The sequence below is a fragment of the Hippocampus zosterae genome, chromosome 17 (genome assembly GCF_025434085.1).
Source record: "Hippocampus zosterae strain Florida chromosome 17, ASM2543408v3, whole genome shotgun sequence".
NCBI lineage: Eukaryota > Metazoa > Chordata > Actinopteri > Syngnathiformes > Syngnathidae > Hippocampus > Hippocampus zosterae.
Genome location: NC_067467.1, coordinates 9,304,987 through 9,332,801, shown reverse-complemented (window position 1 = coordinate 9,332,801; position 27,815 = coordinate 9,304,987). Strand labels below are relative to the sequence as shown.

The 27,815-nt window shown below is 48.0% G+C and overlaps 1 protein-coding gene across 1 annotated transcript; it reads left to right on the top strand.

The window, feature by feature from the left end:
• Positions 1-228: 228 nt before the first annotated feature.
• LOC127589336 (myosin-2-like) lies at positions 229-27,714 on the top strand. Its single transcript, XM_052048449.1, has 39 exons — positions 229-2,501; positions 3,249-3,392; positions 3,539-3,695; positions 3,771-3,798; positions 3,966-4,074; positions 4,137-4,229; positions 4,315-4,378; positions 4,458-4,556; positions 4,630-4,733; positions 4,805-4,943; positions 5,845-5,963; positions 6,238-6,387; positions 6,764-6,934; positions 7,004-7,310; positions 7,400-7,476; positions 7,598-7,685; positions 7,782-7,899; positions 7,987-8,110; positions 8,392-8,528; positions 8,613-8,868; positions 9,739-9,981; positions 10,049-10,225; positions 10,299-10,444; positions 16,427-16,517; positions 16,604-16,993; positions 17,073-17,199; positions 21,770-21,888; positions 21,963-22,159; positions 22,530-22,713; positions 22,788-22,953; positions 23,262-23,386; positions 23,471-23,779; positions 23,855-24,058; positions 24,133-24,258; positions 24,329-24,499; positions 24,739-24,843; positions 25,891-25,986; positions 26,062-26,193; positions 26,954-27,714. Exons 1-39 carry the CDS (start codon positions 2,298-2,300, stop codon positions 26,972-26,974), a joined length of 5,817 nt encoding a protein of 1,938 aa, XP_051904409.1. The 5' UTR covers positions 229-2,297; the 3' UTR covers positions 26,975-27,714.
• The last annotated feature ends 101 nt before the right edge of the window (positions 27,715-27,815 follow it).

The window sequence follows — 27,815 nt, the reverse complement described above, 5'->3', positions numbered from 1 at the left end:
AGCACAACCTTGGGGCTTAACATCGCACAAGCACAACTGGAAATAAACCAAATAGATGAAATGGCTAGCAGCTGTTAGGGAGGAAAAAAAAGCACAAACTGCCCTGCTGTGCTTGTTCGGTTTTGCATAAATAAGAAAACACTACTGTCGTCCCCAAAACTAGTCTTGCAGTTAAAAACAGTTAAGAAATGTAAAAAAAAATAACTCTTTAGTTCAACACTTTAGCTTGCACTATTTCCCCATAAAATTTGGAGTTTGTCATTCCAGAAGCTTTGCTTCATTTACATTTAGCAGTTAGCTTTTGTTGTCATTTGTTATCATTAAGATTTATTCATTCATCTAATTATTTTACTTAGCAAGCCCAAATTCTCATTTTTGTTCACTGAAATTGTATCAAAAAGTTCCCGAGTGCTAATATAGTTGATATTCCAAAGGGCAACACAACTGACTGTTCAGGCCTGAGCAGATTAGATTAACATGGCAACACATAGAGCCAGACATCTGATTGGACCCCCCCAAAAAAACAAAAATCTGATATCCACGTACTTGCAGCAGCATAGCTAATGCAAATGCTACAAGAAAAAGGAGGAGGAGGAGAAGGACGACAACAACTCCTCTTGTTGGCTTGCACGCTGCCGAAAAAGCCTGAGGCACCTCAGCAGCTTCGGGCTTGAAGCCAGCCTACCATCTGCTTGATGCTCACGTCAGCCCGCACCAAAACACAAAGCGGACTCATCAACACAACACGACGCGATACAATTCGACGTAACATGATATACAATATGATACGACGCAACCCAACAACGATACACCGACGCTTCACGACACAATGCAAAAGTACACAAAGCAATGCGACGCAACATAACACAGCATGATCATCGCATGAACACAACAATTGAATCTCACTTGCAGTTCAAATTTGCGAGCAAAATAAAAATGAACATAAAATATCTTTTTCCGACCTGCGTGCGATGGATGATGGGTGACGGATTGTTCTTGATTAATGAGTGTCAAGGTGAAAGCCGCTTTTTCCTGGCCAGCTGATAACGAACCGGTTGGCCGTCTGCCATCACAACTGACTTTGGACGGCCGCCTGCTGAATCCCAGTCTGCCTTTGATTTTTGCCCTTTGTTTCCCGGCCAGCTGCTGCCACTAATCCCCACCGGGAACATCTTCCATCCTTCTCAGATTGTCAGCTGTTAGCCTGATCCAAGGAAACAAGTGGAGTGACACCCCCCCACTGCGGGATAATCAGTGGAAATGTTGTCTTATGCTTTTGAAATCTCACTGGATTTCAATCACAGCTTCACGATGTGTCTCCTTTATCCTGTGGGCTCTCCTGCAGACCATTTGTGTTCACATCACATCACCTCATTTTTTCCCACCCAATTATTTTAGATTGTTCAGACCACAAGTAAGTGACTTTATTGCGAATGTAATGAAACTTCCCAAGGGGTGAATTTTGTCTGCATTCTCTTTTCCAAATTCAACTCTTTGAAGCCCCTGTCAAGTGAAAATGAACGTGCCATGTTAATCTGACACATCGCAGGGTTTTTAAAATCTTGGCCTCTACAACAAGGCGATCTAAAGGCTTTAGCTTGAAGCCCCAGCCCATACGCCGGCTGTCAAGTCCGATTTTTTTCGCCCTAAATTTCCCCTCTCCTTGCTCTTCCGCCCACTCTCCACATGATGCATGCACACGAGATGCACTAAAGCAACTATGTCGAGATAGTAAGAGCGATAATCGTGGAGGGGGTGCTCATGCTGTTCTCCAAAATGCAACACTAGGCCTTGATTTTAATTTTCATGCAAATATTCACTGTCATTATGACTTTGGCAAGTGATAAACGATGTTCTCATTTGAGATGAATGAATGACACATTGTGGTTGCCACGAGAGAACTAACATGGACGGTCCCAACAACAAAACTATCAAGCAAGAATGTGACATTCTACTTCAAAAATGTTCGTGATACTCATGGTGACATTTTTGGAGCATCCTAAAATTCACAAAAAGTTAGACATTCATTTGACCTTCTGTAAAGTTCATCTGGAAATTGCACCCCAAAGAGGCCAAATCCCAAACTTTTGGTGTATTTTCTGTTAAATAGAAATAACAACTCTGATCCACCCTCATCCAGGAGGAGCAGCATGTTCCGGAGACTAAAGCTGGCACACAATAGAGGACACCACAGCCACCCCACCAAGGACGACATCAAAGTATAAAAGTCCCCGTCTCCCTGTGAGGCGAAAACCTTCTCTATCAGGTCTACGAACGGAGACTCTCTGTGGGCGACAATGAGCAGCGACGGTGAGATGGCAATCTTCGGGCCAGCCTCCCAGTACCTCCGAAAATCGGAACGGGAAAGGACGGAGGCGCAGGCCCGGCCTTTTGACAGCAAAACGGCCTGTTTTGTCAGTGAGGACAAGGAGGTGTACGTAAAAGCCACCATCCAGGACAAGGCGGATGGAAAAGTGAACGTCAAGACGGAAGACGGCAGGGTGTGTGGACATTTTCAAGCTTTTTCTTGAGCTCTACTTTTCTACTTCTACCTTATTTTAGCACCAATTACATCGGTTTAGATAGATGGTGCAAAATAACTTTATTACTATCTTGTTGCAATTTGGTGCCGGGGAACTATGTTGAAGTGAGTTGAGGAGCTGTGTTTAGACAAAAGTAGTGTTTTGCTGCAATGTTGTTTATAAAACTTTTTTGTCTGGGGGGCTTCATTTACTTTTGTTTTGCTATTTGCTATTATTGCTATCCTACCACTGGGGCACTGATATTTATGTATTTTATTTATTTATGTATTTATTACGTTTTTGTTCCATTGGTTGAAAACAGCAGCATGAAGAGTCATGATAAAAGTATAAAAAAAAATACAGTACGGGCCAATGTCGCTTAACCTTAGAGCTCTGTATTTCTTTAGGAAAAAATTAGCATTTGATGTAGCTTTTCACTTTTTAGGTATGCGGGTGAGCTGCGTTTGGGTGAGAAGCTGGGTTGATCATGGACTGGTCGCCAACCAATCAAAGGGCACATCTAGACAACCCCCAACCCCCAAAAAAACATTCATGCTCTCATTCACATCTATGGACAAATTTTAGTCTTCAACGAAATTAACGTTCAGTTTTTTTTTATGTTGGAGGAAGCCTGATTTGTGCCATAAACACAACGTTATTATTATTATGATTTCTACTGTCTGCGGTCATTCGGGTTGTAATTTGGTGTTTCTGTTTTGTGCGCAGACATTGACCGTGCAGGAGGATCAAGTATTCCCCATGAATCCTCCCAAGTTCGACAAGATCGAGGACATGGTCATGATGACGCACCTCCACGAGCCGGCCGTGCTCTTCAACTTGAAGGAGCGCTACGCCACCTGGATGATCTACGTAAGTCTCCAAAGCGGGGTTTGAGGGAGAACTTTTGACTCACTCATAATGATTATGATGTGGAGCCCTAAATGTCCGACTCGTACATGGACTTTAAAATGGATATCAAGTAAACAGGAATAAGCGTCGAATGGCTTTCTATACAGACGTACTCTGGTCTTTTCTGTGTGACCGTCAACCCTTACAAATGGCTGCCAGTCTACAACCCCGAAGTGGTCCAGGCCTACCGAGGAAAGAAAAGGATGGAAGTTCCGCCTCACATCTTCGCCTTATCCGATAATGCCTATCAGTTCATGCTGACAGGTAAGGCGGCAATACAAAGGCATTCTTCAAGTCTTGTGTTCGTGGTTTGGTCATCTGACTTGTTTTCTACCACAGATCGTGAAAACCAGTCTATCCTCATCACGTAAGCAGAGAACCATTTTGTTTTTTTCACGTGAACAACTCACACACAAAAAAAACATTTAAAAAATTGGCATCGTGCGTCTTCAGTTCATTCTGAAATTTCAACACAAAACCAACCTTTTGTGAAAAGTGCATGACATCGGATGCTAATCTGTATGTTGTTTCCAGCGGCGAATCTGGCGCAGGAAAGACGGTCAACACCAAGCGAGTCATTCAGTACTTTGCCACAATCGCTGTGTCTGCGGACAAGAAGAAGGAGACCAACAGCAAAATGAAGGTTGGTTCCTCGATGCGTTGCGGATAACCAGACGTCCCGATGACCCATTTGCTGGTCCACAGGGAACCCTGGAGGACCAGATCATCCAGGCCAACCCTCTGCTGGAAGCCTTTGGCAACGCCAAAACTGTGAGGAACGACAACTCTTCTCGCTTTGTGAGTTTCTTTTGGGTGTTGATGAAGAAACTACCAGATGATTGTTGATGCCTATTCCACGTTGAGACCAAGTTGCATCTTTCAGGGTAAATTCATCCGAATACACTTTGGCGCAACGGGCAAACTGGCATCGGCAGATATCGAAACATGTAGGTGTTACGAGATGTTTTAATAATCTGAGTGAGATTTGTTTAAACAAGTATCACTTTTCATTTTCCTCACTGAAAGATCTGTTGGAGAAGTCCAGAGTGTCCTTCCAGCTGGGGGCCGAGAGGAGCTATCACATCTTCTATCAGCTGACCTGCAACAAGAAGCCCGAACTCATCGGTAAACTTGAACTCACGGCTAAATTCCTTCTCGACAACATTTTCCCAAAATGTGTCATCCTGTTCATCTTTAGACCTGCTTCTCATCACCACCAACCCTTATGACTTTGCCTTCATCAGCCACGGCGAGATAAGCGTGAAAAGCATCGATGACGCTGAGGAGTTGATGGCCACGGACGTGAGTGCGGTACAGAGTGATTTACGTCGATCATTTGCTGAGGAACATTGTTCGGCTCGTTTGTGCTCCAGGAGGCCTTTGACATTCTGGGTTTCACCCTGGATGAAAAAATGTCCATCTACAAGCTGACAGGAGCTGTGATGCATTACGGGAACATGAAGTTCAAGCAGAAACAGCGAGAAGAACAGGCAGAACCAGAGGGCACTGAAGGTCAGAAAATCTCTCAAAGTCAAACTGAGAATGAGAGATGGCATTTCTTTTATTCCAGGAGTTCTAAGCCACCGGGCTGCACAGTACCAGTCTGTAGACCAGCACACACAGAGAGACTGAACGAAAATGTTGATGATCAGAATAAACCTGTCAAAATATTATTTCAACCCTGCTCGTGTTTACATAATGAGCTCGAATAACACTGGGATATTGTTACTTTTGTCCGTCCATCCATCCATCCATCCATTTTTTACCCGGGGTTGGGTCCCGGGGCAACAGTCCAAACTTCCTTCTCCCCAGCCACTTCTTCCAGCTCTTCCTGTGGGATACCGAGGCGTTTTCAGGTCAGCTGGGAGATATACAGTAGTTTCTCCAGTGTGCCCTGGTTTGTGCCAAGGCACACAAGGGAGGCATTCTAATCAGATGCCCGAGCCACCTCTTCTGGCTCCTCTTGACGTGGAGAAAAAGCGACTTGACTCTGAGGCCCTCCCAGATGACCGAGCTTCTCACCTGATTGCTAAAGGAGAGCCCGGACACCCTGCGGAGGAAACTCATTTCGGCCGCTGGTATCCGTGATCGCGCTCTTTCGATTACGACCCATAGCTCTTGACCTGAAGTGAGGGTGGGAACATGGATAGACCGGCAAATCGAGAGCATTGCCTTTTGGCTCTGCTCCTTTTGTCCATTGTACTCCAAAATATTGTTTTAGTCGCTGTTATGACAGAAAATCCAGGTTCAGAAATTAGGATCTTGGAAATGGAAGCAAGGTATTCAGTGCTTTTTTTTCTGGGCCATGAATAAGTTTGAAAAATAATGTTGGTTCATCTCTGTGTGACCGCTGATTTACATTACATCTCTTAAACAGGAAAGACGTTGATGATTTTTTCAATCAAAACTGCAGAGGCTGACAAGGCGGCATATCTAATGGGTCTGAACTCTGCCGACCTTCTGAAGAACCTCTGTTACCCACGCGTGAAGGTGGGCAACGAGTATGTCACCAAGGGACAAAATGTGCAGCAGGTATGACAACTGTCTGATAAGCACATGTTGAAACGATGCATCTGTTTTATTTTAATCACATGCTACATTTCACCAACAAGTGGGTGAAGGAGCTGAGATTATCTAGCCTAATTTCACACATGGTGTGTTTCCCCTGCCGAAAGCACTGAAATGTCACACCTCATTTTGAATGTAAGAGGTTTATGTCTACCGTGAATAAAAAGGGATGTAATTCTTCAATCCCACAAATCCAGTTAGCAGCTGAGGGGAGCCAACATTTTTCTCCTTCTGTCAGGTCTACAACTCCATTGGCGCATTGGCTAAATCTGTTTACGAGAAGATGTTCCTGTGGATGGTGCAGCGTATCAACCAGCAGCTGGACACCAAGCAGCCCAGGCAACACTTTATCGGCGTTCTCGACATTGCTGGATTTGAAATCTTTGACGTAGGTCACTGCAATTCATAAAAGGAGGGATTATCATCTTCGGTACTTAAAATAAAAAAGTTTCTGGAAGGTCAAATCAGTCCAAATTCCTTTTTCTATGTCAACAAGGCACAACTCTCAACTGATCTTCAAACCTCATGGATTACAGTTCTGGATAGTTCATTATTATGTCACACTTTCTTTTCTGGGGGCATTTTCCGATGCCGCCACACGTAGTAGTAGTTTAAATCCGTGAAGCATCACTCCTGAGAGGTAAACCACTTTGGAAGGAAAACCAAATGCTGGCCATTCAACCGACCCCTGCATACTTGTGGACCGGCTCAATATTTCATTGCACATCAGTGAGTGATGTCTTCCCTCTTGAATCTCTCCGAAGTTCAACAGCATGGAACAGCTCTGCATCAACTTCACCAATGAGAAACTGCAGCAGTTTTTCAACCACCACATGTTTGTGCTGGAGCAAGAAGAGTACAAGAAGGAAGGCATCGACTGGGAGTTCATCGACTTTGGCATGGACCTGGCAGCCTGCATTGAGCTCATTGAGAAGGTAGATGGTTTTTAGTTGCTGGAATGTCAACTTGTGATGATGTGATGCTGTGTTTTTTGTATCTACTAGCCAATGGGTATCTTCTCCATTTTGGAGGAGGAGTGCATGTTCCCAAAGTCAAGCGACATAACCTTCAAGAACAAACTTTACGACCAACACCTGGGCAAGAACAGCTGCTTCCTGAAGCCCAAAGTGGTCAAGGGCAAGCCAGAAGCTCACTTTTCACTGATGCACTACGCCGGCATGGTGGACTACAACATCAGCGGCTGGCTGGAGAAGAACAAGGACCCGCTGAACGAATCCGTAGTGCAGCTGTACCAGAAGTCGTCGGTCAAGATCCTAGCAATGCTTTATGTTACATATTCTGGAACAGATGGTGGGTTTTTATTTGGGCTCCTTTTGTCTTGAGACATGGAAGAAACAAGCTTAAAAAAAGTAGTATCATGCACTCTAATGTATTTGCAGATGCACCATCTGGTGGAGGCAAGAAAGTGTCCAAGAAGAAGGGAGCATCTTTCCAAACAGTGTCAGCGTTGTTCAGGGTAGGAAGAGGTCAACAACATTGCAAGTGTATCGAAAATGATGCAGCGATTAAATGTAAAATGGCATGTTAACTTGCCCGTACTTTAGACGAAGGAATGCTTGGGTCATTATTTCTTGCAGGAGAATCTCGGGAAACTCATGACGAACCTAAGGACCACTCATCCTCACTTTGTGAGATGCCTCATTCCGAATGAGACGAAAACTCCAGGTAGAATGCCTCATTTTTGATTTAGAATGCAGCTGAGTCATCTGGAAAGCTTTTTTTCTTGCTTTAGATGATTTTGTGAATGACTGTATTGCATAGGCATTATGGAGAACCACTTGGTCCTCCACCAGCTACGCTGCAACGGTGTGCTGGAAGGCATCCGCATCTGTCGGAAAGGATTTCCGAGCAGGATTCTATATGGAGACTTCAGACAAAGGTAAATAAATGTTCATGTGAAAATTCCAATGTATCATAAAGCATTTATGTTGTTTTTTTTGGGAGACACCTCATGTTGCTTTTACAGATACAGGATCCTAAATGCTAGTGCTGTTCCAGAAGGACAATTCATAGATAACAAGAAAGCAGCGGAGAAACTTCTGGGCTCCATTGACGTGGACCACACACAGTACAAGTTTGGTCACACAAAGGTTGTGATTTTTTGAAATGTTAGGGTTCAATTTAGTCCGACAAATGGACGAGCTTCTGTCTAGCTGCAAATGTTTTATTCTTTACCAGGAAGATGATCTTGTCTGATTTGGTCATTTTATCCAGAAGGAACCAAACACCCAACCACAAAAATACTCAATACACTCATTAGTCAGTATTAATCATGTATAGATCATAATATTATATATATGGAAATGAATCTGATTGTTTTCCATTATGTTGACTTGGAAGAGTATTTGAACGATGGCGACATCATTTTCAGGTGTTCTTTAAAGCTGGCCTCCTGGGAGCTCTGGAGGAAATGAGGGATGAGCGGTTAGCTCAGGTTGTGATGTCCACACAGGCAATGTGTCGTGGATTTCTCATCCGACTGGAGTATCAAGAGATGATGGCCAGGAAGTAATCATGCATGCAGTATAATTACATTCTCTCGCATTGTAAAGAATCTCCCGCCGTGGGGCCAACATGTTTTGTTGTTGACAGGGAGGCCATTTACACCATCCAGTACAATTTCCGTTCCTTCATGAATGTCAAACACTGGCCGTGGATGAAGCTGTACTTTAAACTCAAGCCACTGCTCAAGAGCGCAGAGGCCGAGAAGGAAATGGCCCAAATGAAAGTGGACTTCACAAAGCTCAAAGAAGATTTGGCCAAGTCAGAAAACCGACGGCGGGAGATCGAAGAAAAGATGGTCTCTGTTGTACAAGAACGTAACGATCTTCTCCTCCAAGTCCAGGCGGTAAGTTTCAAATGGATTCCCGGGTGAGTTGTGCCTATGGTTGGCCATCAAACTGCAACTGCAACTGCACCCGGCATCTTGCTGTGTTAGAGTTCAAATTACTTGAGTAATATCTAGGGGACAAGCTTCTACAAGTGTGGAGTTTGCATTTTCTCACCCTGCTTGCATGGATTTTCTCTGCGTTTTTCGGCTTTCTCTTACATTCCAAAAACATGCATGTTCTATTTCTGTTCATATTTGAGAGTTAATTATGGAAGAATGCCTAGAACTTAATCTTTTAATGTTCTGGAATAATCAGGAACAGAGGCGGATCCCACAAATTTAGACGGAGACAAATTAAAAACTTAATTCCAAGAAAAGCCCACAACCGACAAAGTACGAATTTAGGATACTGGTCAACAAACCTGGGGAAAAAAACCATTACAAACAAAAAGCGCTTGCAGAGGGCAAGGAAATAAATAATGAAAATAGCTCGGCACAAAAAGACAAGAAATAATCGAATTGCGATAAAAAACGTTTTTTTTTTAAAAAAACAAACAACAACACTATTTATAAAACAAGGCAAACCACAAAAAGAAGAATTAGCAAGACTCGAGTATCCAGAAAATAAGCACTTGGTACGTGGTCTGTAGGCAAGACAAATAATCCAACAGCAAGTTGTCAACGTAGTCCTTATATTGTCCATTGATGATAACGCATGACAGGTGCTGTGTTGTAGGGAAACGCCCACCACCACTCCCACCGGAAAATGAAACCAAAAACAAACAGGAACATGACAAATTTATGATTGTACAGCTTTTCCGTTCTTCAAGCATGAAAAATGTGGGTGTGGGTAAGAATATTTCCTAAATGTGTGTTTCACCTTGTTAGGAGTCAGACAACCTGCTGGATGCTGAGGAACGCTGTGAGGGACTCATCAAGAGCAAGATCCAACTGGAGGCCAAGCTGAATGAAGTGATGGAAAGACTGGAGGACGAGGAGGAGCTGAACGCAGAGCTAACGGCAAAGAAACGAAAGCTTGAAGAGGAGAGTTCCGAGCTGAAGAGGGACATTGATGACCTAGAACTGACCTTAGCCAAATTGGAGAAGGAGAAACACGCCGTGGAAAACAAGGTGAGGGGACGCAAGCATGGTGATTCCAATCTTAACATCTAACATCACATCTTACTATCCGTTAAAGGTGAAAAACATGACAGAGGAGATCATGAGTCAGGATGACACCATTACAAAACTGGCCAAGGAGAATAAAGCCCTGCAAGAAGCCCATCAGCAAACACTGGATGACCTGCAGGCCGAGGAGGAGAAGGTCAACATCCTCAGCAAGACCAAAGCAAAGTTAGAGCAGCAGGTTGATGAGGTGAGTTGCCACTCGTTTGCAAAGATGATCACAACTGACATACGTTGCGATTGAAAAACTCTTAATGTTGTAGTTGGAAGGCGCGCTGGAACAGGAGAAGAAGATCCGGGTGGACCAGGAAAGAGCCAAGAGGAGGTTGGAGGGTGACCTCAAACTCTCCCAGGAATCGATCATGGATCTGGAAAATGAAAAACAGCAGCTGGATGAGAAGCTGAGAAAGTGTGTTTACACACCCTTCAATTAAATGTTGCAATCAATTGTAAATGTTGCAGTGCGGCGGTCACCAACCGTTTTTGGCCCATGGACCGGTTTAATGTCAGATAATATTTTCCGGGAGCGGATTTTTTAAACATAATAATAAACATGAATCATGACACGAGGAACGTCCTATCTGGCCGCAAGGCTCTCTGGTCGCTATGGTAATGTTGAAACGTGCCTTCAAAATAAGATACATTGCAAATGTAAAGCGCATGAAAAATACGACTCACCATCGCCGCATATTATTAGCTTGGTGCGTGGGAATCTCCCATTGGAATATGTCACGTCGCGTGTCCGCCAGCAGGTGGCGGGTTTCCTCACCGTGCCATTGATCTCTCGTGCTAACTCCTCTATTTGTAGATTACTCGTTGCCTTCTTGCCTTGCGGCCTTGACTCTTGCCATTCGCGTTAGTCACTAAATTGAATACTTATATATTGCCTAATCAGTAGCTCCTCGCACTTTGTTTTTCAGCGAGCGTTTTCAGTTGTTTCCTTATTTCTTCCCTGGTCCTTATTTGACCAGCGTTTTGTGTTTCCGTTTTTTCCCTGTCGGGCTCTTTCTGTTTTTTGTCATTAAAGACACTCTTTGCTTTGAGAAAATTCTTTCGTTGTCTGTTTTCCGGGGATCCAATCCTTTATTTTTTCGTTCTGCACGGAGCGATCATTATCGCTTCGGGCAGATCGTGACAGAATTCTCCGGCCACCATGGATCCCGCAGACATCGAAAAAAATTTTTCCGCTCTTTCCCGACAAGAGCAACAGATGAGTCAGCAGGGCCAAGCCATTAGGGAACTCCGTGGCGCGGTCTCCATGCTGGCTCATCGGTCCGATGATTTAGAACCTCGGTTGGTCCGGGTGGAAGAGCGGAGACCATCTCCCCCCGGGGTTCATTCTATTATTCCCGAAGCGCCCTCCTCATATCCCGTTATGACGAGGGAGCCATCGCTTCCACACCCCCCTCGCTACGGGGGCGAGCACGGGCAGTGTGGACACTTCCTCCACCTGTGCTCTCTCATATTCGACCTACAGCCTTCTGCCTATGCTAATGACGCCGCCAAGGTGGCTTATGTCATGAGTCTGTTAACAGGTCCGGCGGCATCGTGGGCGATTGCGACCAGTGACGCCAAGCCGAATCTCCGTACCTCGTTCCCCGACTTCGTGGCTGCGTTCCGCCGGGTGTTCCATCATCCCGTGCGAGGCAGAGAGGCAGAGGGCCGGCTACTCGCCCTCCGCCAGGGAGAGCGATCGGTAGCGGATTACTCCATCGAGTTCCGGATCCTGGCCGCCCAGAGTGGATACGATGATCGGGCGCTGTGTGGCCTGTTTCGCCGCGGGCTAAACCCTCAACTCAAGGACGAGCTGGCGACCCGCGACCACAGCACCAACCTGGAGGAATTAATCGACCTCTCCCTCCTCATGGACAATCGCCTGAGGGAGCGAAGCCGGGAGCGTGGAGGTGATCGGTCCCAGTTCCGACGAACACCCACGGAGGAACAGGTGCAGCTGGGAGGCAGGGACGCTGGTGCGGAGGAAAGAAAGCGTCGTTTCAGCGACCGAGCGACGACTGACGGCGTTCCACCATCTCCTCACGCCGCAACCAGCCATCCGGGGTCGTCACCCCCTGCCCACCAGGAGTACTGTGAGTCACGACCGCGCGCGCCCCCCTTCGAGTCTAGGCGAGTCGACTCGCGGCCTGGACACCCCAACAGACTCGAACTCGAGGGGGAGATATTAACGGGGTCCCGGTCGTGGCGGGTTCGGGCTCTGGTTGACTCGGGGGCTGATGACTGTATAATGGACACCGATCTCGCATCCGAGCTGGGTTGTTCCGTGGAGAGGTTGATAGATAGGAAGCGGGTTTGTGATCTTGATGGGCGCCTCCTGGCGGTAGTTACGCATAGGACGGAGCCGTTGAAACTCCTACTATCCGGCAACCATGTCGAACATCGCCGTTTTTACCTAATGCCGTCTCGCAATGCCCCGATCGTTCTCGGGTTACCCTGGCTGAAGACACACAATCCCGTGATTTCCTGGGCGCGCCCAGCGATAGACAGCTGGAGCCCATATTGTTACCAGCACTGTCTTCAATCGGCCGTCGGGAAGCATGAACGTGTCACGCCCCCCGAGGAGATCTGCCTTGACGGAGTGCCGGATTGCTATCGGGATCTAAAGGAGGTGTTCAGCGAGGATCGTGCCCACTCTTTGCCCCCACACCGCCCCTACGATTGTGCTATAGACCTGCAGGCGGGCGCTCCGTTGCCGACCTCGCGGCTGTATCAGGTGTCCCAACCCGAGCGCGAGGCATTGACGGAGTACATCAACAGCTCGCTCGCCGCAGGTCTTATTAGACCATCGCGTTCACCGTTAGGGGCGGGTTTTTTCTTCGTAGGGAAGAAAGACAAGACCCTGCGACCCTGCGTAGACTATCGGGGATTAAACGAGATAACAATTAAGAATAGATACCCGCTACCCTTGCTGGACTCCGCCTTCGCCCCATTGCAGTCAGCCACCATTTTCTCCAAATTAGACTTGCGCAGCGCTTACCACTTGATTCGCATCCGGGAGGGTGACGAGTGGAAGACGGCTTTTAAGACCCCTCTGGGTCATTTTGAATACCTGGTTATGCCTTTTGGGCTCACCAACGCCCCTGCCGTTTTTCAAAATCTAATTAATGATGTGCTAAGGGACATGATAAACATCTTTTGTTTCGTTTACCTTGACGATATTTTAATTTTTTCCCAGTCACTACACGAGCACCAGCAACACGTTAGGCTGGTGCTACAACGTCTACTGGAGAACCGGCTCTTCGTCAAGGCAGAAAAGTGTGAATTCCATGTCCCCGTCATCTCCTTCCTAGGGTTCATTATTGAACAGGGCAGGTTAAGGGCGGACCCCATTAAGACGCGTGCAGTCACTAACTGGCCGGTTCCGTCCAATCGCAAGGAACTGCAGCGCTTTCTGGGGTTCGCCAACTTCTACCGACGCTTTATCCGCGGTTATAGTCAGAAGGCGCTCCCCTTAACCCGCCTTACGTCCATCAAAACCCCATTTAAGTGGGATTCGACCGCGGATGCGGCGTTCGCAAACCTGAAGGCGGCGTTCACCAGTCCCCCCGTACTACAGCACCCTGATCCTGATCTCCCCTTTATCGTGGAGGTGGACGCCTCGGATTCGGGGGTGGGGGCTGTGCTGTCCCAGCGCTCTCCGGTCGACCAGAAGTTGCACCCCTGCGCCTTCTTCTCCCGTCGACTCAGTGCCGCTGAGTCCAATTACGACGTGGGCAACCGTGAACTGTTGGCAGTTGTGACCGCCTTGCAGGAGTGGCGGCACTGGCTCGAGGGGGCAAAGGAACCCTTTACGGTCTACACGGATCATAAGAACCTCGCCTACCTCCGCTCCGCCAAAAGACTGAACGCCCGTCAGGCCCGGTGGGCCCTCTTCCTTACCAGGTTCGACTTCATCCTCACCTACTCTCCCGGGTCTAAGAACACCAAGCCCGACGCCCTCTCCCGTCTCCACGAGCCTGCGGGGAGGGATCGATCCCCGGAGACCATCCTCCCGGCCCGGTGCGTCGTGGGGGCCGTCCAGTGGGAGGTTGAGCAGCGGATCCAGGCAGCCCTGGAGGGGGTTCAGGTGCCGACGGAGTGCCCAGCAGGGAGGCTATTCGTACCTCCTCCCTTACGATCTGAAGTCCTGCAGTGGGGACATGGGTCCAAGGTGGCGTGTCATCCCGGGGTGAACCGGACTGTGCAACTCGTCGCCCAGCGTTTCTGGTGGCCGGAGCTCCGCAACGACGTGACGGAGTTCGTCAAGGCCTGCACCTCCTGCGCCTGCGGCAAGTCGTCCCATCAGCCGCCGGCGGGACTGCTCCAGCCGTTGCCCATTCCTCCTCGCCCGTGGTCCCACATCGCCCTGGACTTCGTCACGGGTCTCCCGCCTTCCCGGGGTCGAACTGTCGTACTCACGATCGTGGACCGCTTCTCCAAGGCGGCTCATTTTGTTCCTTTGTCCAGGTTGCCGTCGGCGCTGGAGACCGCCGACCTCCTTGTCGAACACGTCTTCCGTCTCCACGGCATTCCACTGGACATTGTCTCGGACCGGGGGCCCCAGTTCGTATCCCGCGTCTGGAAGCAGTTCTGCCGGTCCCTCGGGGCCACGGCCAGTCTGACCTCGGGGTACCACCCCCAGTCCAATGGACAAGCCGAGCGTGCCAACCAGGATCTGGGGGCGGCCCTCCGCTGTGTGTGCCTTCACCGTCCCTCATCCTGGGTCGACCACTTACCCTGGGTGGAGTACGCGCACAACACCCTCGTCTCTTCTGCCACTGGTAGGTCCCCCTTCATGGCCGCCTACGGGTACCAGCCGCCGCTGTTCCCGTCCCAGGAGGGGCAGGTGGAGGTCCCCTCTGTGCAGCACCACCTCAAGCGGGCCCATCGCGTGTGGAAGGAGGCCCGGGCTGCGTTGTCCCGCACGGCGGCCAGGAACCAGCGGATCGCGGATCGTCGCCGGCGCCCGGCTCCTTCATACGTGGTAGGACAGAAGGTGTGGCTGGCGACTAGGGATCTTCGGCTGGCCGGCACGTCTGCGAAACTGGGACCCCGATTTACTGGACCGTTCGAGGTCGAGGCCGTCATCAGTCCGTCTGCAGTCAGGCTCCGGCTGCCGCCCACCATGAAGGTTCACCCCGTCTTCCACGTCTCCCTACTCAAACCCGTGTCTTCCAGTGACTTGGCTCCTCCTCCCACGCCGCCGCCCCCTCCGCGGGTCGTCGACGGTGACCCGGTGTACACGGTTCGTGCCATCCTGGACTCTCGGCGCAGGGGAAAGGGGTTCCAGTATCTGGTCGACTGGGAGGGCTACGGGCCTGAGGAGCGGCAGTGGGTGCCTCGCTCCTGGATCCTTGATCCATCCCTTTTGCGCGACTTCCACGCTACACATCCATCCAAGCCGGGTAGTCCGCCGGGAGGCGTCCATTGAGGGGGGGGTACTGTCACGTCGCGTGTCCGCCAGCAGGTGGCGGGTTTCCTCACCGTGCCATTGATCTCTCGTGCTAACTCCTCTATTTGTAGATTACTCGTTGCCTTCTTGCCTTGCGGCCTTGACTCTTGCCATTCGCGTTAGTCACTAAATTGAATACTTATATATTGCCTAATCAGTAGCTCCTCGCACTTTGTTTTTCAGCGAGCGTTTTCAGTTGTTTCCTTATTTCTTCCCTGGTCCTTATTTGACCAGCGTTTTGTGTTTCCGTTTTTTCCCTGTCGGGCTCTTTCTGTTTTTTGTCATTAAAGACACTCTTTGCTTTGAGAAAATTCTTTCGTTGTCTGTTTTCCGGGGATCCAATCCTTTATTTTTTCGTTCTGCACGGAGCGATCATTATCGCTTCGGGCAGATCGTGACAGAATAAATCCGTATTTTAAGTAGGACTCCTGATACTGTCTATAAAATGTAACCTTTTTCTTGAAAGTCGGACGCTCCTCTTCTGGGCCTTTTCCCCTTCCCATAGCAACTTTCCAAAGACGTTTGTTTTTTTTACTCATTTTCCTCACTCCTTGGTTACATTTTAGCGGTAACCTATCATGTGAAGCACGACTTGACTTCTGTCACACTGAAGATGGATGTAACAGAGAATCCGGTAAATTTTTCAAAATAAAACATAGATCAGATTCCGAAATAGATAAAACGGAAGTAATGTAAGTTATCTATTCTTTCTGCGCGGCCCATTACCAAATGACCCACGGACTGGTGCCGGTCCGCGGCCCGCGTGTTGGGCACCACTATTCTAGTGCATTTTTAGTTATTTCAAAATTCGACCCAAAAGATAATTTTAGCATGTACTCAAACTTACTATGAGCATCTCTAAAAAATAACTTGTGGGATTTAATCTCAATTTAATTGGCCCCATTACCGTCATGTCCGTGTATTCATCTGAAATTTCTCCTACAGGAAAGACTTTGAGGTGTCGCAGCTTCAGACAAAGGCGGAGAATGAACAAGCTCTTGGGTCACAGCTGCAGAAAAAAATCAAAGAGATCCAGGTGATAAATTCTGCCTCGATCAAAAGAAATGAACCTTATTGGACTTCAGTTTACAAGCTTCTATTTACTCAACCTCTTATTTGCAGGCCCGATGTGAAGAGCTGGAGGAGGAAATGGAGGCTGAGCGTGCTGCTCGAGCCAAAGTGGAGAGGCAGAGGTCGGACATGTCCCGGGAGCTGGAGGACATCACTGAGAGACTGGAGGAGGCAGGAGCGTCCATCACCACTCATGTGGAGGCTAACAAGAAACAAGAGGTTGAGTTCCTTAAACTGCGTAGAGAACTGGAGGAGCGGTCAATGCAGCACGAGGCCACGTCTGCCGCCCTGCGCAAGAAGCACGCAGACAGCGTAGCCGAGTTGGGGGAGCAGCTGGACAACATCCAGAGAGTCCGACAGAAACTGGAGAAAGAGAAGAGTGAGCTGAAACTAGAGATGGATGACCTGTCCAGTAATCTGGAGAGTGTGGCAAAAGCCAAGGTCAGGCAGTGTGAAGTCTAATCACAAGCAACAAGATTCCTGCAATGTTTCAAACAAGAAATGGTCTTTCTCTATGTAGATTAATCTGGAGAAAATGTGCCGCTCGCTTGAAGATCAACTCAGCGAGGTCAAAGCTAAAGAGGAGGAGCAGCAGAGGCTGCTAAATGACGTGTCCAGCCAAAACACTCGACTGCAGACAGAAAATGGTGAGCAAGACCTGAATATGCCTGCCTCATATCTCATGCTTGCTTGTTGGGGGTGTCGAAATGAATTATATAATCAATGGATCAGCAACACAGTGGTAGTCCATAATCGACATTCACGCAATGACTTTGCTTGTTGATTTTCGGCTCACGTCATATAAATTCTTGTGGTGAGTGCTGTCACGTCGCGTGTCCGCCAGCAGGTGGCGGGTTTTCTCACCCGCCATCTGCGCACCTGTCCGTAATTTCGGGCTGATTACCCTCCTATATTAATGAGACTCCGGCAGTTCTCCCACTGCCGGAGAATTCCTCACCGTGCCATTGATCTCTCGTGCTAACTCCTCTATTTGTAGATTACTCGTTGCCTTCTTGCCTTGCGGCCTTTACTCTTGCCATTCGCGTTAGTCACTAAATTGAATACTTAGATATTGCCTAATCAGTAGCTCCTCGCACTTTGTTTTTTCTGCGAGCGTTTTCAGTTGTTTCCTTATTTCTTCCCTGGTCCTTATTTGACCAGCGTTTTGTGTTTCCGTTTTTTCCCTGTCGGGCTCTTTCTGTTTTTGTCATTAAAGACATTCTTTGCTTTGAGAAAATTCTTTCGTTGTCTGTTTTCCGGGGATCCAATCCTCTATTTTTTCGTTCTGCACGGAGCGATCATTATCGCTTCGGGCAGATCGTGACAGAATTCTCCGGCCACCATGGATCCCGCAGACATCGAAAAATTTTTTTCCGCTCTTTCCCGACAAGAGCAACAGATGAGTCAGCAGGGCCAAGCCATTAGGGAACTCCGTGGCGCGGTCTCCATGCTGGCTCATCGGTCCGATGATTTAGAACCTCGGTTGGTCCGGGTGGAAGAGCGGAGACCATCTCCCCCCGGGGTTCATTCTATTATTCCCGAAGCGCCCTCCTCATATCCCGTTATGACGAGGGAGCCATCGCTTCCACACCCCCCTCGCTACGGGGGCGAGCACGGGCAGTGTGGACACTTCCTCCACCTGTGCTCTCTCATATTCGACCTACAGCCTTCTGCCTATGCTAATGACGCCGCCAAGGTGGCTTATGTCATGAGTCTGTTAACAGGTCCGGCGGCATCGTGGGCGATTGCGACCAGTGACGCCAAGCCGAATCTCCGTACCTCGTTCCCCGACTTCGTGGCTGCGTTCCGCCGGGTGTTCCATCATCCCGTGCGAGGCAGAGAGGCAGAGGGCCGGCTACTCGCCCTCCGCCAGGGAGAGCGATCGGTAGCGGATTACTCCATCGAGTTCCGGATCCTGGCCGCCCAGAGTGGATACGATGATCGGGCGCTGTGTGGCCTGTTTCGCCGCGGGCTAAACCCTCAACTCAAGGACGAGCTGGCGACCCGCGACCACAGCACCAACCTGGAGGAATTAATCGACCTCTCCCTCCTCATGGACAATCGCCTGAGGGAGCGAAGCCGGGAGCGTGGAGGTGATCGGTCCCAGTTCCGACGAACACCCACGGAGGAACAGGTGCAGCTGGGAGGCGGGGACGCTGGTGCGGAGGAAAGAAAGCGTCGTTTCAGCGACCGAGCGACGACTGACGGCGTTCCACCATCTCCTCACGCCGCAACCAGCCATCCGGGGTCGTCACCCCCTGCCCACCAGGAGTACTGTGAGTCACGACCGCGCGCGCCCCCCTTCGAGTCTAGGCGAGTCGACTCGCGGCCTGGACACCCCAACAGACTCGAACTCGAGGGGGAGATATTAACGGGGTCCCGGTCGTGGCGGGTTCGGGCTCTGGTTGACTCGGGGGCTGATGACTGTATAATGGACACCGATCTCGCATCCGAGCTGGGTTGTTCCGTGGAGAGGTTGATAGATAGGAAGCGGGTTTGTGATCTTGATGGGCGCCTCCTGGCGGTAGTTACGCATAGGACGGAGCCGTTGAAACTCCTACTATCCGGCAACCATGTCGAACATCGCCGTTTTTACCTAATGCCGTCTCGCAATGCCCCGATCGTTCTCGGGTTACCCTGGCTGAAGACACACAATCCCGTGATTTCCTGGGCGCGCCCAGCGATAGACAGCTGGAGCCCATATTGTTACCAGCACTGTCTTCAATCGGCCGTCGGGAAGCATGAACGTGTCACGCCCCCCGAGGAGATCTGCCTTGACGGAGTGCCGGATTGCTATCGGGATCTAAAGGAGGTGTTCAGCGAGGATCGTGCCCACTCTTTGCCCCCACACCGCCCCTACGATTGTGCTATAGACCTGCAGGCGGGCGCTCCGTTGCCGACCTCGCGGCTGTATCAGGTGTCCCAACCCGAGCGCGAGGCATTGACGGAGTACATCAACAGCTCGCTCGCCGCAGGTCTTATTAGACCATCGCGTTCACCGTTAGGGGCGGGTTTTTTCTTCGTAGGGAAGAAAGACAAGACCCTGCGACCCTGCGTAGACTATCGGGGATTAAACGAAATAACAATTAAGAATAGATACCCGCTACCCTTGCTGGACTCCGCCTTCGCCCCATTGCAGTCAGCCACCATTTTCTCCAAATTAGACTTGCGCAGCGCTTACCACTTGATTCGCATCCGGGAGGGTGACGAGTGGAAGACGGCTTTTAAGACCCCTCTGGGTCATTTTGAATACCTGGTTATGCCTTTTGGGCTCACCAACGCCCCTGCCGTTTTTCAAAATCTAATTAATGATGTGCTAAGGGACATGATAAACATCTTTTGTTTCGTTTACCTTGACGATATTTTAATTTTTTCCCAGTCACTACACGAGCACCAGCAACACGTTAGGCTGGTGCTACAACGTCTACTGGAGAACCGGCTCTTCGTCAAGGCAGAAAAGTGTGAATTCCAGGTCCCCCTTCATGGCCGCCTACGGGTACCAGCCGCCGCTGTTCCCGTCCCAGGAGGGGCAGGTGGAGGTCCCCTCTGTGCAGCACCACCTCAAGCGGGCCCATCGCGTGTGGAAGGAGGCCCGGGCTGCGTTGTCCCGCACGGCGGCCAGGAACCAGCGGATCGCGGATCGTCGCCGGCGCCCGGCTCCTTCATACGTGGTAGGACAGAAGGTGTGGCTGGCGACTAGGGATCTTCGGCTGGCCGGCACGTCTGCGAAACTGGGACCCCGATTTACTGGACCGTTCGAGGTCGAGGCCGTCATCAGTCCGTCTGCAGTCAGGCTCCGGCTGCCGCCCACCATGAAGGTTCACCCCGTCTTCCACGTCTCCCTACTCAAACCCGTGTCTTCCAGTGACTTGGCTCCTCCTCCCACGCCGCCGCCCCCTCCGCGGGTCGTCGACGGTGACCCGGTGTACACGGTTCGTGCCATCCTGGACTCTCGGCGCAGGGGAAAGGGGTTCCAGTATCTGGTCGACTGGGAGGGCTACGGGCCTGAGGAGCGGCAGTGGGTGCCTCGCTCCTGGATCCTTGATCCATCCCTTTTGCGCGACTTCCACGCTACACATCCATCCAAGCCGGGTAGTCCGCCGGGAGGCGTCCATTGAGGGGGGGGTACTGTCACGTCGCGTGTCCGCCAGCAGGTGGCGGGTTTTCTCACCCGCCATCTGCGCACCTGTCCGTAATTTCGGGCTGATTACCCTCCTATATTAATGAGACTCCGGCAGTTCTCCCACTGCCGGAGAATTCCTCACCGTGCCATTGATCTCTCGTGCTAACTCCTCTATTTGTAGATTACTCGTTGCCTTCTTGCCTTGCGGCCTTTACTCTTGCCATTCGCGTTAGTCACTAAATTGAATACTTAGATATTGCCTAATCAGTAGCTCCTCGCACTTTGTTTTTTCTGCGAGCGTTTTCAGTTGTTTCCTTATTTCTTCCCTGGTCCTTATTTGACCAGCGTTTTGTGTTTCCGTTTTTTCCCTGTCGGGCTCTTTCTGTTTTTGTCATTAAAGACATTCTTTGCTTTGAGAAAATTCTTTCGTTGTCTGTTTTCCGGGGATCCAATCCTCTATTTTTTCGTTCTGCACGGAGCGATCATTATCGCTTCGGGCAGATCGTGACAAGTGCAGAGTGTTCCTGAGTGTCTAATTCAAGTTATTCTAACTCGATTATGTATCTTGATACTTGGGGTACATTGTTATTCAAGAGCGGTACGATTTCAATTGGAACAAATTGATTTAGGTTAATTTAGCGGATTCATGATTGAATCTGGTATAGCTGTAGCTCATGTTTCATCAATATGTAACAACATGTAAAATCTCTTTCAAGCCCAAACTATCCAAATTCATTAAATTCAACAAGTCAACAAATCATCAGTAACACCCAACTCATTCGTCGGTGTGCATCTCTCATGAAAAAAAAAATGGATACGTGTCTCGATACACATGGTGCGATTTTCTGACTCAAATCGGTTTTGGTTAGACCCCCATCAAATGTATTTTAAAAACACAAAAGAAAGCTGTATTCATTCATGAAAACAAAACTGTAGCAATTTTGCATAGAGAAGTGATGGGACTTATCTCGTTGCAGTACGCTATCTAACGGCATTGAATCAATGACATAATCAATAAAAGCGTCAGGCTAGTGAAGGTTCACAACTACTACCTGGAACTGTTTTTTAAAATATTTTTTTCCCCCATTGTGCAGTTGAAATGTCCCGCCAGCTGGAGGAGAAAGCCGTGCTCTTGTCTCATCTCACTCGGGGTAAGCAAGGATTCCTCCAGCAGGTTGATGAGCTAAAGAGACTCAACGAAGAGGAGGTCAAGGTGAGCGTGGACAAGCTGACGTATAACCACTGAAGCAACGTAACATATGCTGACCGTCATTTTTTTTTGTGAAGGCCAAGAACGCCCTGGCCCACGCGTTGCAGTCCGCGCAACATGACTGTGAGCTTCTGAGAGAGCAGTATGAGGAGGAGCAGGAAGCCAAGGCCGAGCTCCATCGTTGTCTCTCCAAGGCCAACAGTGACGTGGCCCAGTGGAGAAACAAATACGAGACAGATGCTATCCAGCGGAATGAGGAGCTGGAAGAAGCCAAGTGAGAAAGACGAAATCAACAAGCAGCAGGGCCTCATGGTTTTTGAACATTGGTGGGGGGGCGAAACAAAACCTTCCCTGTTGGCCTGAGCACCATCAGAAGCACGGAACTCCATGGCCGTTACATTACGGGCATATTATGTTGGAGCTGACTCCAGCTATGAATAGCGAAAAAACATGAGTATTATTATACCTCAAAAGAACAATTGATGTCGGAGCAGGAGCAAATAAAGGACAAGCCACTCAATGACCACAAATACCTCTTCACACTTGGGATAAATGAGATTTGGAGCCTTTTTGAACATGTGAATTTACAAACCATACACAGTGGGGATTCATTGGATTTTTTAAAAAAAATATTATTCTGGCAGGAAAAAGCTGGCGCTGCGTCTGCAGGAAGCAGAGGAAGCAGTGGAGACCGTCAACTCCAAGTGTTCATCTCTGGAGAAGACAAAGCAGCGACTGCATGGAGAAGTGGAGGACCTGATGATGGACATGGAGAGGTCCAACGCCGCCGCCGCCATCGTGGACAAGAAGCAGAGGAATTTTGATAAGGTTTTCCTTCTCAGACCTTCCTTGATACATGAGAAGGATTCACAACCATCGAGTCATGCAAGCTCTTCTTCCAGGTTCTTGCTGAGTGGAAGCAGAAGTATGAGGAGGGTCAGACGGAACTGGAGTCAGCGCTCAAAGAAGTGCGCTCTTTGGGCACCGACAACTTCAAGATGAAAAATGCTTTTGAAGAATGTCTGGAACAGCTGGAGACTTTCAAGCGGGAAAATAAGAACCTTCAACGTAAGCCTTTGTATAGATTCTCAGTCATCCAGGTCAGGGTAATGTTGAATCGAAGCAACGTGATCCTACTCATTATTTCACAATATTTCACCAGTCCATAAGAAAAAGAACATGTTGGTCGAGATGTTCGTACAATGATGTCCAAATCCTGGAGAGAGAGGATTGCCTGTTTGAAAAAGATGTGTGAGAGGAGAAAGTAGTCTCGAAAGACAGGAAGAGGTTTACATTTTTATTGCCAGCTTACGACAATGTCTGAATATCTCTCTACCCGCAAGATTATCTAGTTTTAGTTTTTGTTCTCGTTCCAGAGGAGATAGTGGATCTCACTGAGCAGCTGGGAGAAATGGGGAAAAACATCCATGACCTGGAAAAATGCAGAAAACAGGCTGAACAGGAAAAGTTGGAAGCGCAGACATCCCTGGAGGAAGCTGAGGTGACCAGAACATTGACAGCAAGATACAATCCTCCACGGTGGAGTCCACCTCAGTTCTTGGTGACCACTCTTGTCTCCATGTAGGCCTCCTTGGAACATGAGGAATCCAAGATTCTGCGAGTCCAGCTGGAACTCAACCAGGTGAAGAGTGAAGTGGACAAGAAGATCGCGGAGAAGGACGAAGAGCTGGATCAGATGAAGAGAACCAGCCAACGGATCATCGACACCATTCAAACCAACTTGGATGCCGAAGTCAGGAGTCGAAATGACGCGCTGAGAGTGAAGAAGAAAATGGAGGGAGACCTCAACGAGATGGAGATCCAGCTGAGCCATGCCAACAGGCAGGCAGCCGAAGCTCAGAAACAGCTGAGGAACGTGCAAGTTCAGCTCAAGGTAAGCGACATCTGTAAAATGTGCACAAATATCAAATCCACGCTCTCAACGTGACATTTTTGCATCCTTCATCAGGATGTCCAGATTCAGATGGACGATGTCCTGAGAAGTAATGAGGACATTAAGGAGCAGTTAGCTATGGCGGAACGCAGGAGCAACCTGGTGCAGGCCGAAATGGAGGAAGTCCGAGCTGCCCTGGAACAAACGGAGAAGAGCCGCAAATTGGCTGAGCAGGAGCTGCTTGACGCCGGCGAGAGAGTTCAGCTGCTCCACTCTCAGGTTGGAACACCCAAACAACTGCTGGCTTTGGACAAGTAACAAAACCTTCTGCCAAAATGTCATCTATTTTACAGAACACCAGTCTGCTCAATATTCGCAAAAAGTTGGAGGTTGACCTGTCTCAGATTCAAGGAGAGATGGACGATATCGCCCAAACAGCCCGGAATGCAGAGGACAAAGCTAAGAAGGCCATCACCGATGTACGTTCATCTCGAATTTTCCCTCTGAAGTCAGGAATGATGTAACATGAAGCATGGTCTCCTTGCAAAGTCCGCCATGATGGCTGAGGAGCTGAAGAAAGAGCAAGACACGAGCGCTCACCTGGAGAGGATGAAAAAGAACGTGGAAACTACCGTCAAGGACCTGCAGCAGCGTCTGGATGAGGCCGAGAGTCTCGCCATGAAAGGCGGGAAGAAGCAGCTCCAGAAACTTGAAGCCAGGGTGAGTAAGTGGCTGCCGTAGCCCGCGAATAGAAGGAAATGTGAGAATGAGTCTGTGAAGATTCTCAGTCATCCAAGTCAACCATAAAAAAGCAGAAATAGGAAAGCTCCACTCTTAAGATTTCGAACTGAAGAACCTTTTTGGATTTGGAGACCAGGATGAGTTTGGTTACCAAAATGCAACTTTTGTGGATGTTTGACAATCAGTTCCAGAACAAAGTCCATTTGCACACTTAACAGGTGCGAGAGCTGGAAAATGAGTTGGAGGCGGAGCAAAGACACGGTTCCGAGACTGTGAAAGGGGCACGAAAGCTGGAACGCAAGATGAAGGAACTCACTTATCAGGTTGAGTAGAAAGAATCACATCAAGTGAGCCCCTCACTATTCGCAGGAGACGCGTAAATGGCAAAAATCTGTAAGTGACCTACGCCTCCGGATTACAACATGGATGGATGAATGCATGGATTCAACGTTTAAACCTTAAATACACCCAAAAGTATGATCTCAAAACACTTTAACCCTTTCATGCACCAATAAAGACAATCTGTTACCTGATATCATGATCAGCTGTCCACTGCAGTAAGCACTGTCCCTGATAGGGTTCATATGATTTCAAACTCATCTTATATTTTTTTAAAATGCATAGGTAGTGTATGTAACTATCGCGGTCCGTAAAAATAGGAACTGTCGGGCAAAAATGAGCCCCATCATTTTGTTAGGCACTCAGCAAAGCAAACACGTACACATGCAGCCAAGACTCTAACTTTCACAAACAACACAGGCTAAACTTAGACCTTGCGGCGTATCATTTAATGATTTTATTTGGGGCACCATTTTGTGGCATTTTAGTGTGTTGCAGAAAGAACGCAAAAAAAATATACCGATACCATCCATCCATCCATTTTCCGATGCGCTTATCGTCACAAGGGTCGCTGGAGCCTATCCCAGCTGTCTTCGGGCAGTAGGTGAGGGACACCCTGATCTGGTCGCCAGCCAATTGCAGCTCGCACAGAGACGAACAACCATTCACGCTCACACTCACGCTGAGGCACAATTTAGAGTGTTCAATCAGCCTGCCGTGCATGTTTTTGGAATGTGGGAGGAAACCGGAGTACCCGGAGAAAACCCACGCAGGCCCGGGGCGAACATGCAAATTCCACACAGGGAGGCCGGAGCTGGAATTGAACCCGCACTGTGAGTTCCACGCACTAACCACTGGCCCACCGGCCCACCAGGCCGCGTATACAGATACCAGAGAATAAGTAATTTTTCAATGACGATCTGCGCTACAGGTGAATTCATCCATAGAGACCGGCGAATAGGTGGGAGTTCTTCGTACCATCACATATTTCTCTTCAAGGAACTGATCCAACGTGTCGTTCCTCCTCACAGTCAGAGGAGGAAAAGAAGACGGCCATGAGGCTGCAGGAGCTGGTGGGCAAACTCCAGCTGAAGGTCAAAGTGTACAAGAGGCAGGCTGAAGAGGCGGTGAGTGCGTGGCCTCTCGCGATGCCAATTAGGTTCTTGGTCTGGTTGGTGACTTGCTGTCTTGATGGTGCACAGGAGGAGCAAGCCAACGCCTACATGACCAAACTGAGAAAGGTGCAGCATGAGTTGGAGGAGGCCGAGGCGAGAGCTGACATCGCAGAATCTCAGCTCAACAAGATGAAAGTCAAGAGTCGGGATATGACCAAGGTACAAAAATTGTGGTGTTGCAGGCATTACCTTGGGTGTCTTGAAAGGCGCTTATAAATAAAATGTATAATTATTATTATTATTACCACAAGGGTCTCAAACTCTTTGGATCTTGGAAAAAGAACCCCTTCAAAATCCTAATCCAATTAAACACCAATTAAAAACTTGCAATGTTATGAGACTCAGGTCACATTTTGTTAAAGAAATGAGACATCAATTTTCCAAGAACAGAGACTTTTCCAAAACTCATCTTTTCCAAAACAAAGATGTATTTTGTAGGGATGGAAAGCTATAATCCTACGGGAATAAGTTGTCATTTAAAACAACAATCACAACAATCCCGCAAGTAACCTTTACAAGAACAAAGACGCATTTTGTTGGGAGAAAATTAATTGAATTGTAATTGAATCAGATATTTATATAAGAACAAAAGCTTTGCTAGCACAAAGTTGTATTTTGTCACGGTAAAAAAAAAAAAAATCACAATAGTACCACCCCAAAAGGATTTTTTTTTAACAGTTCAATTCACATAAAAATGATCTGTGTAAGAGAAGGAACTTTTCAAAAATTTAATATTATGTGATGATAGATCACAATCATTTAAGGATTGTAATTGGTTTATTATGTTTGTGTTGCGTGACATTCGTTATATGTACATATTTACTTTAAAAAATGAGACATAATTTCAATTTTAGACCCTTAATTTATTGAAGTGGAACCCTGTGGTAGCGTCTGGATGACTGTTCTTTGTTTTTTACAGAGCAAAGACGGCAGGGAGTAGTCATCGCTGGCGACCACCTTGAAGACGTGTGCTGTGAACTACTGTAAAAGCCTGCGACATACTCTGAAAATAATATTTAGATACACGTTTGAAGTCAGTGTGTATACAAAGTCCTTCTACATTAAATCAGTTAAAATTGAGACTGCGTCAAAAACACAAACAACCAATATTGGGAAATATTTTTTGTTTCCAAAAAGTCCAAAGTCTTTATAATCAGAACACCAATTAAACATATTGCTGGCGCTGATTGGAAGACTAGTACCTTCAAAATCATCACTTTTTAGGTTTAAAAAAAACAGACATGAACATTGCATTGGCTATTTATCACAATTTAAACCGGTGATACATTTCTAAAAATAACATTGTATAGATTTGTGAAAAAAACAACAACAAAAAAACAAATTGAGACATTTTGAGCCGCCACCAGGAATAACTAGTTTGTGTACCCTGAAATACCAAATAAATTGTTCATTTTTGGAAAATTTCAAGTCTTATATACATTGACTTGTCAAAACTTGACTAATCAAATTAAATTATCTGAAATACAATATTTATCCATTGTCAACAACTAAAACAGTTGCTGGGATGTCAGATTTATGTGATGATACCAGGTGCTTATCTTGCTACTATTTTGGAGGCTATGATAGAAAGGTCCCAATTACACAGTGGCTTGAAACACAATGCTTATATTCAGTAGTGGATGTATGTTGCCCTAATTGCAATAAAGCCTGTGAAAAATACCTATTTGCCACTTATTTCCCCTGCTACATAAACTGCAACCCGCCATGGTAAAATGTATATTTATTATGAATGACTATAGTGTGAGGATAATGGCACAATG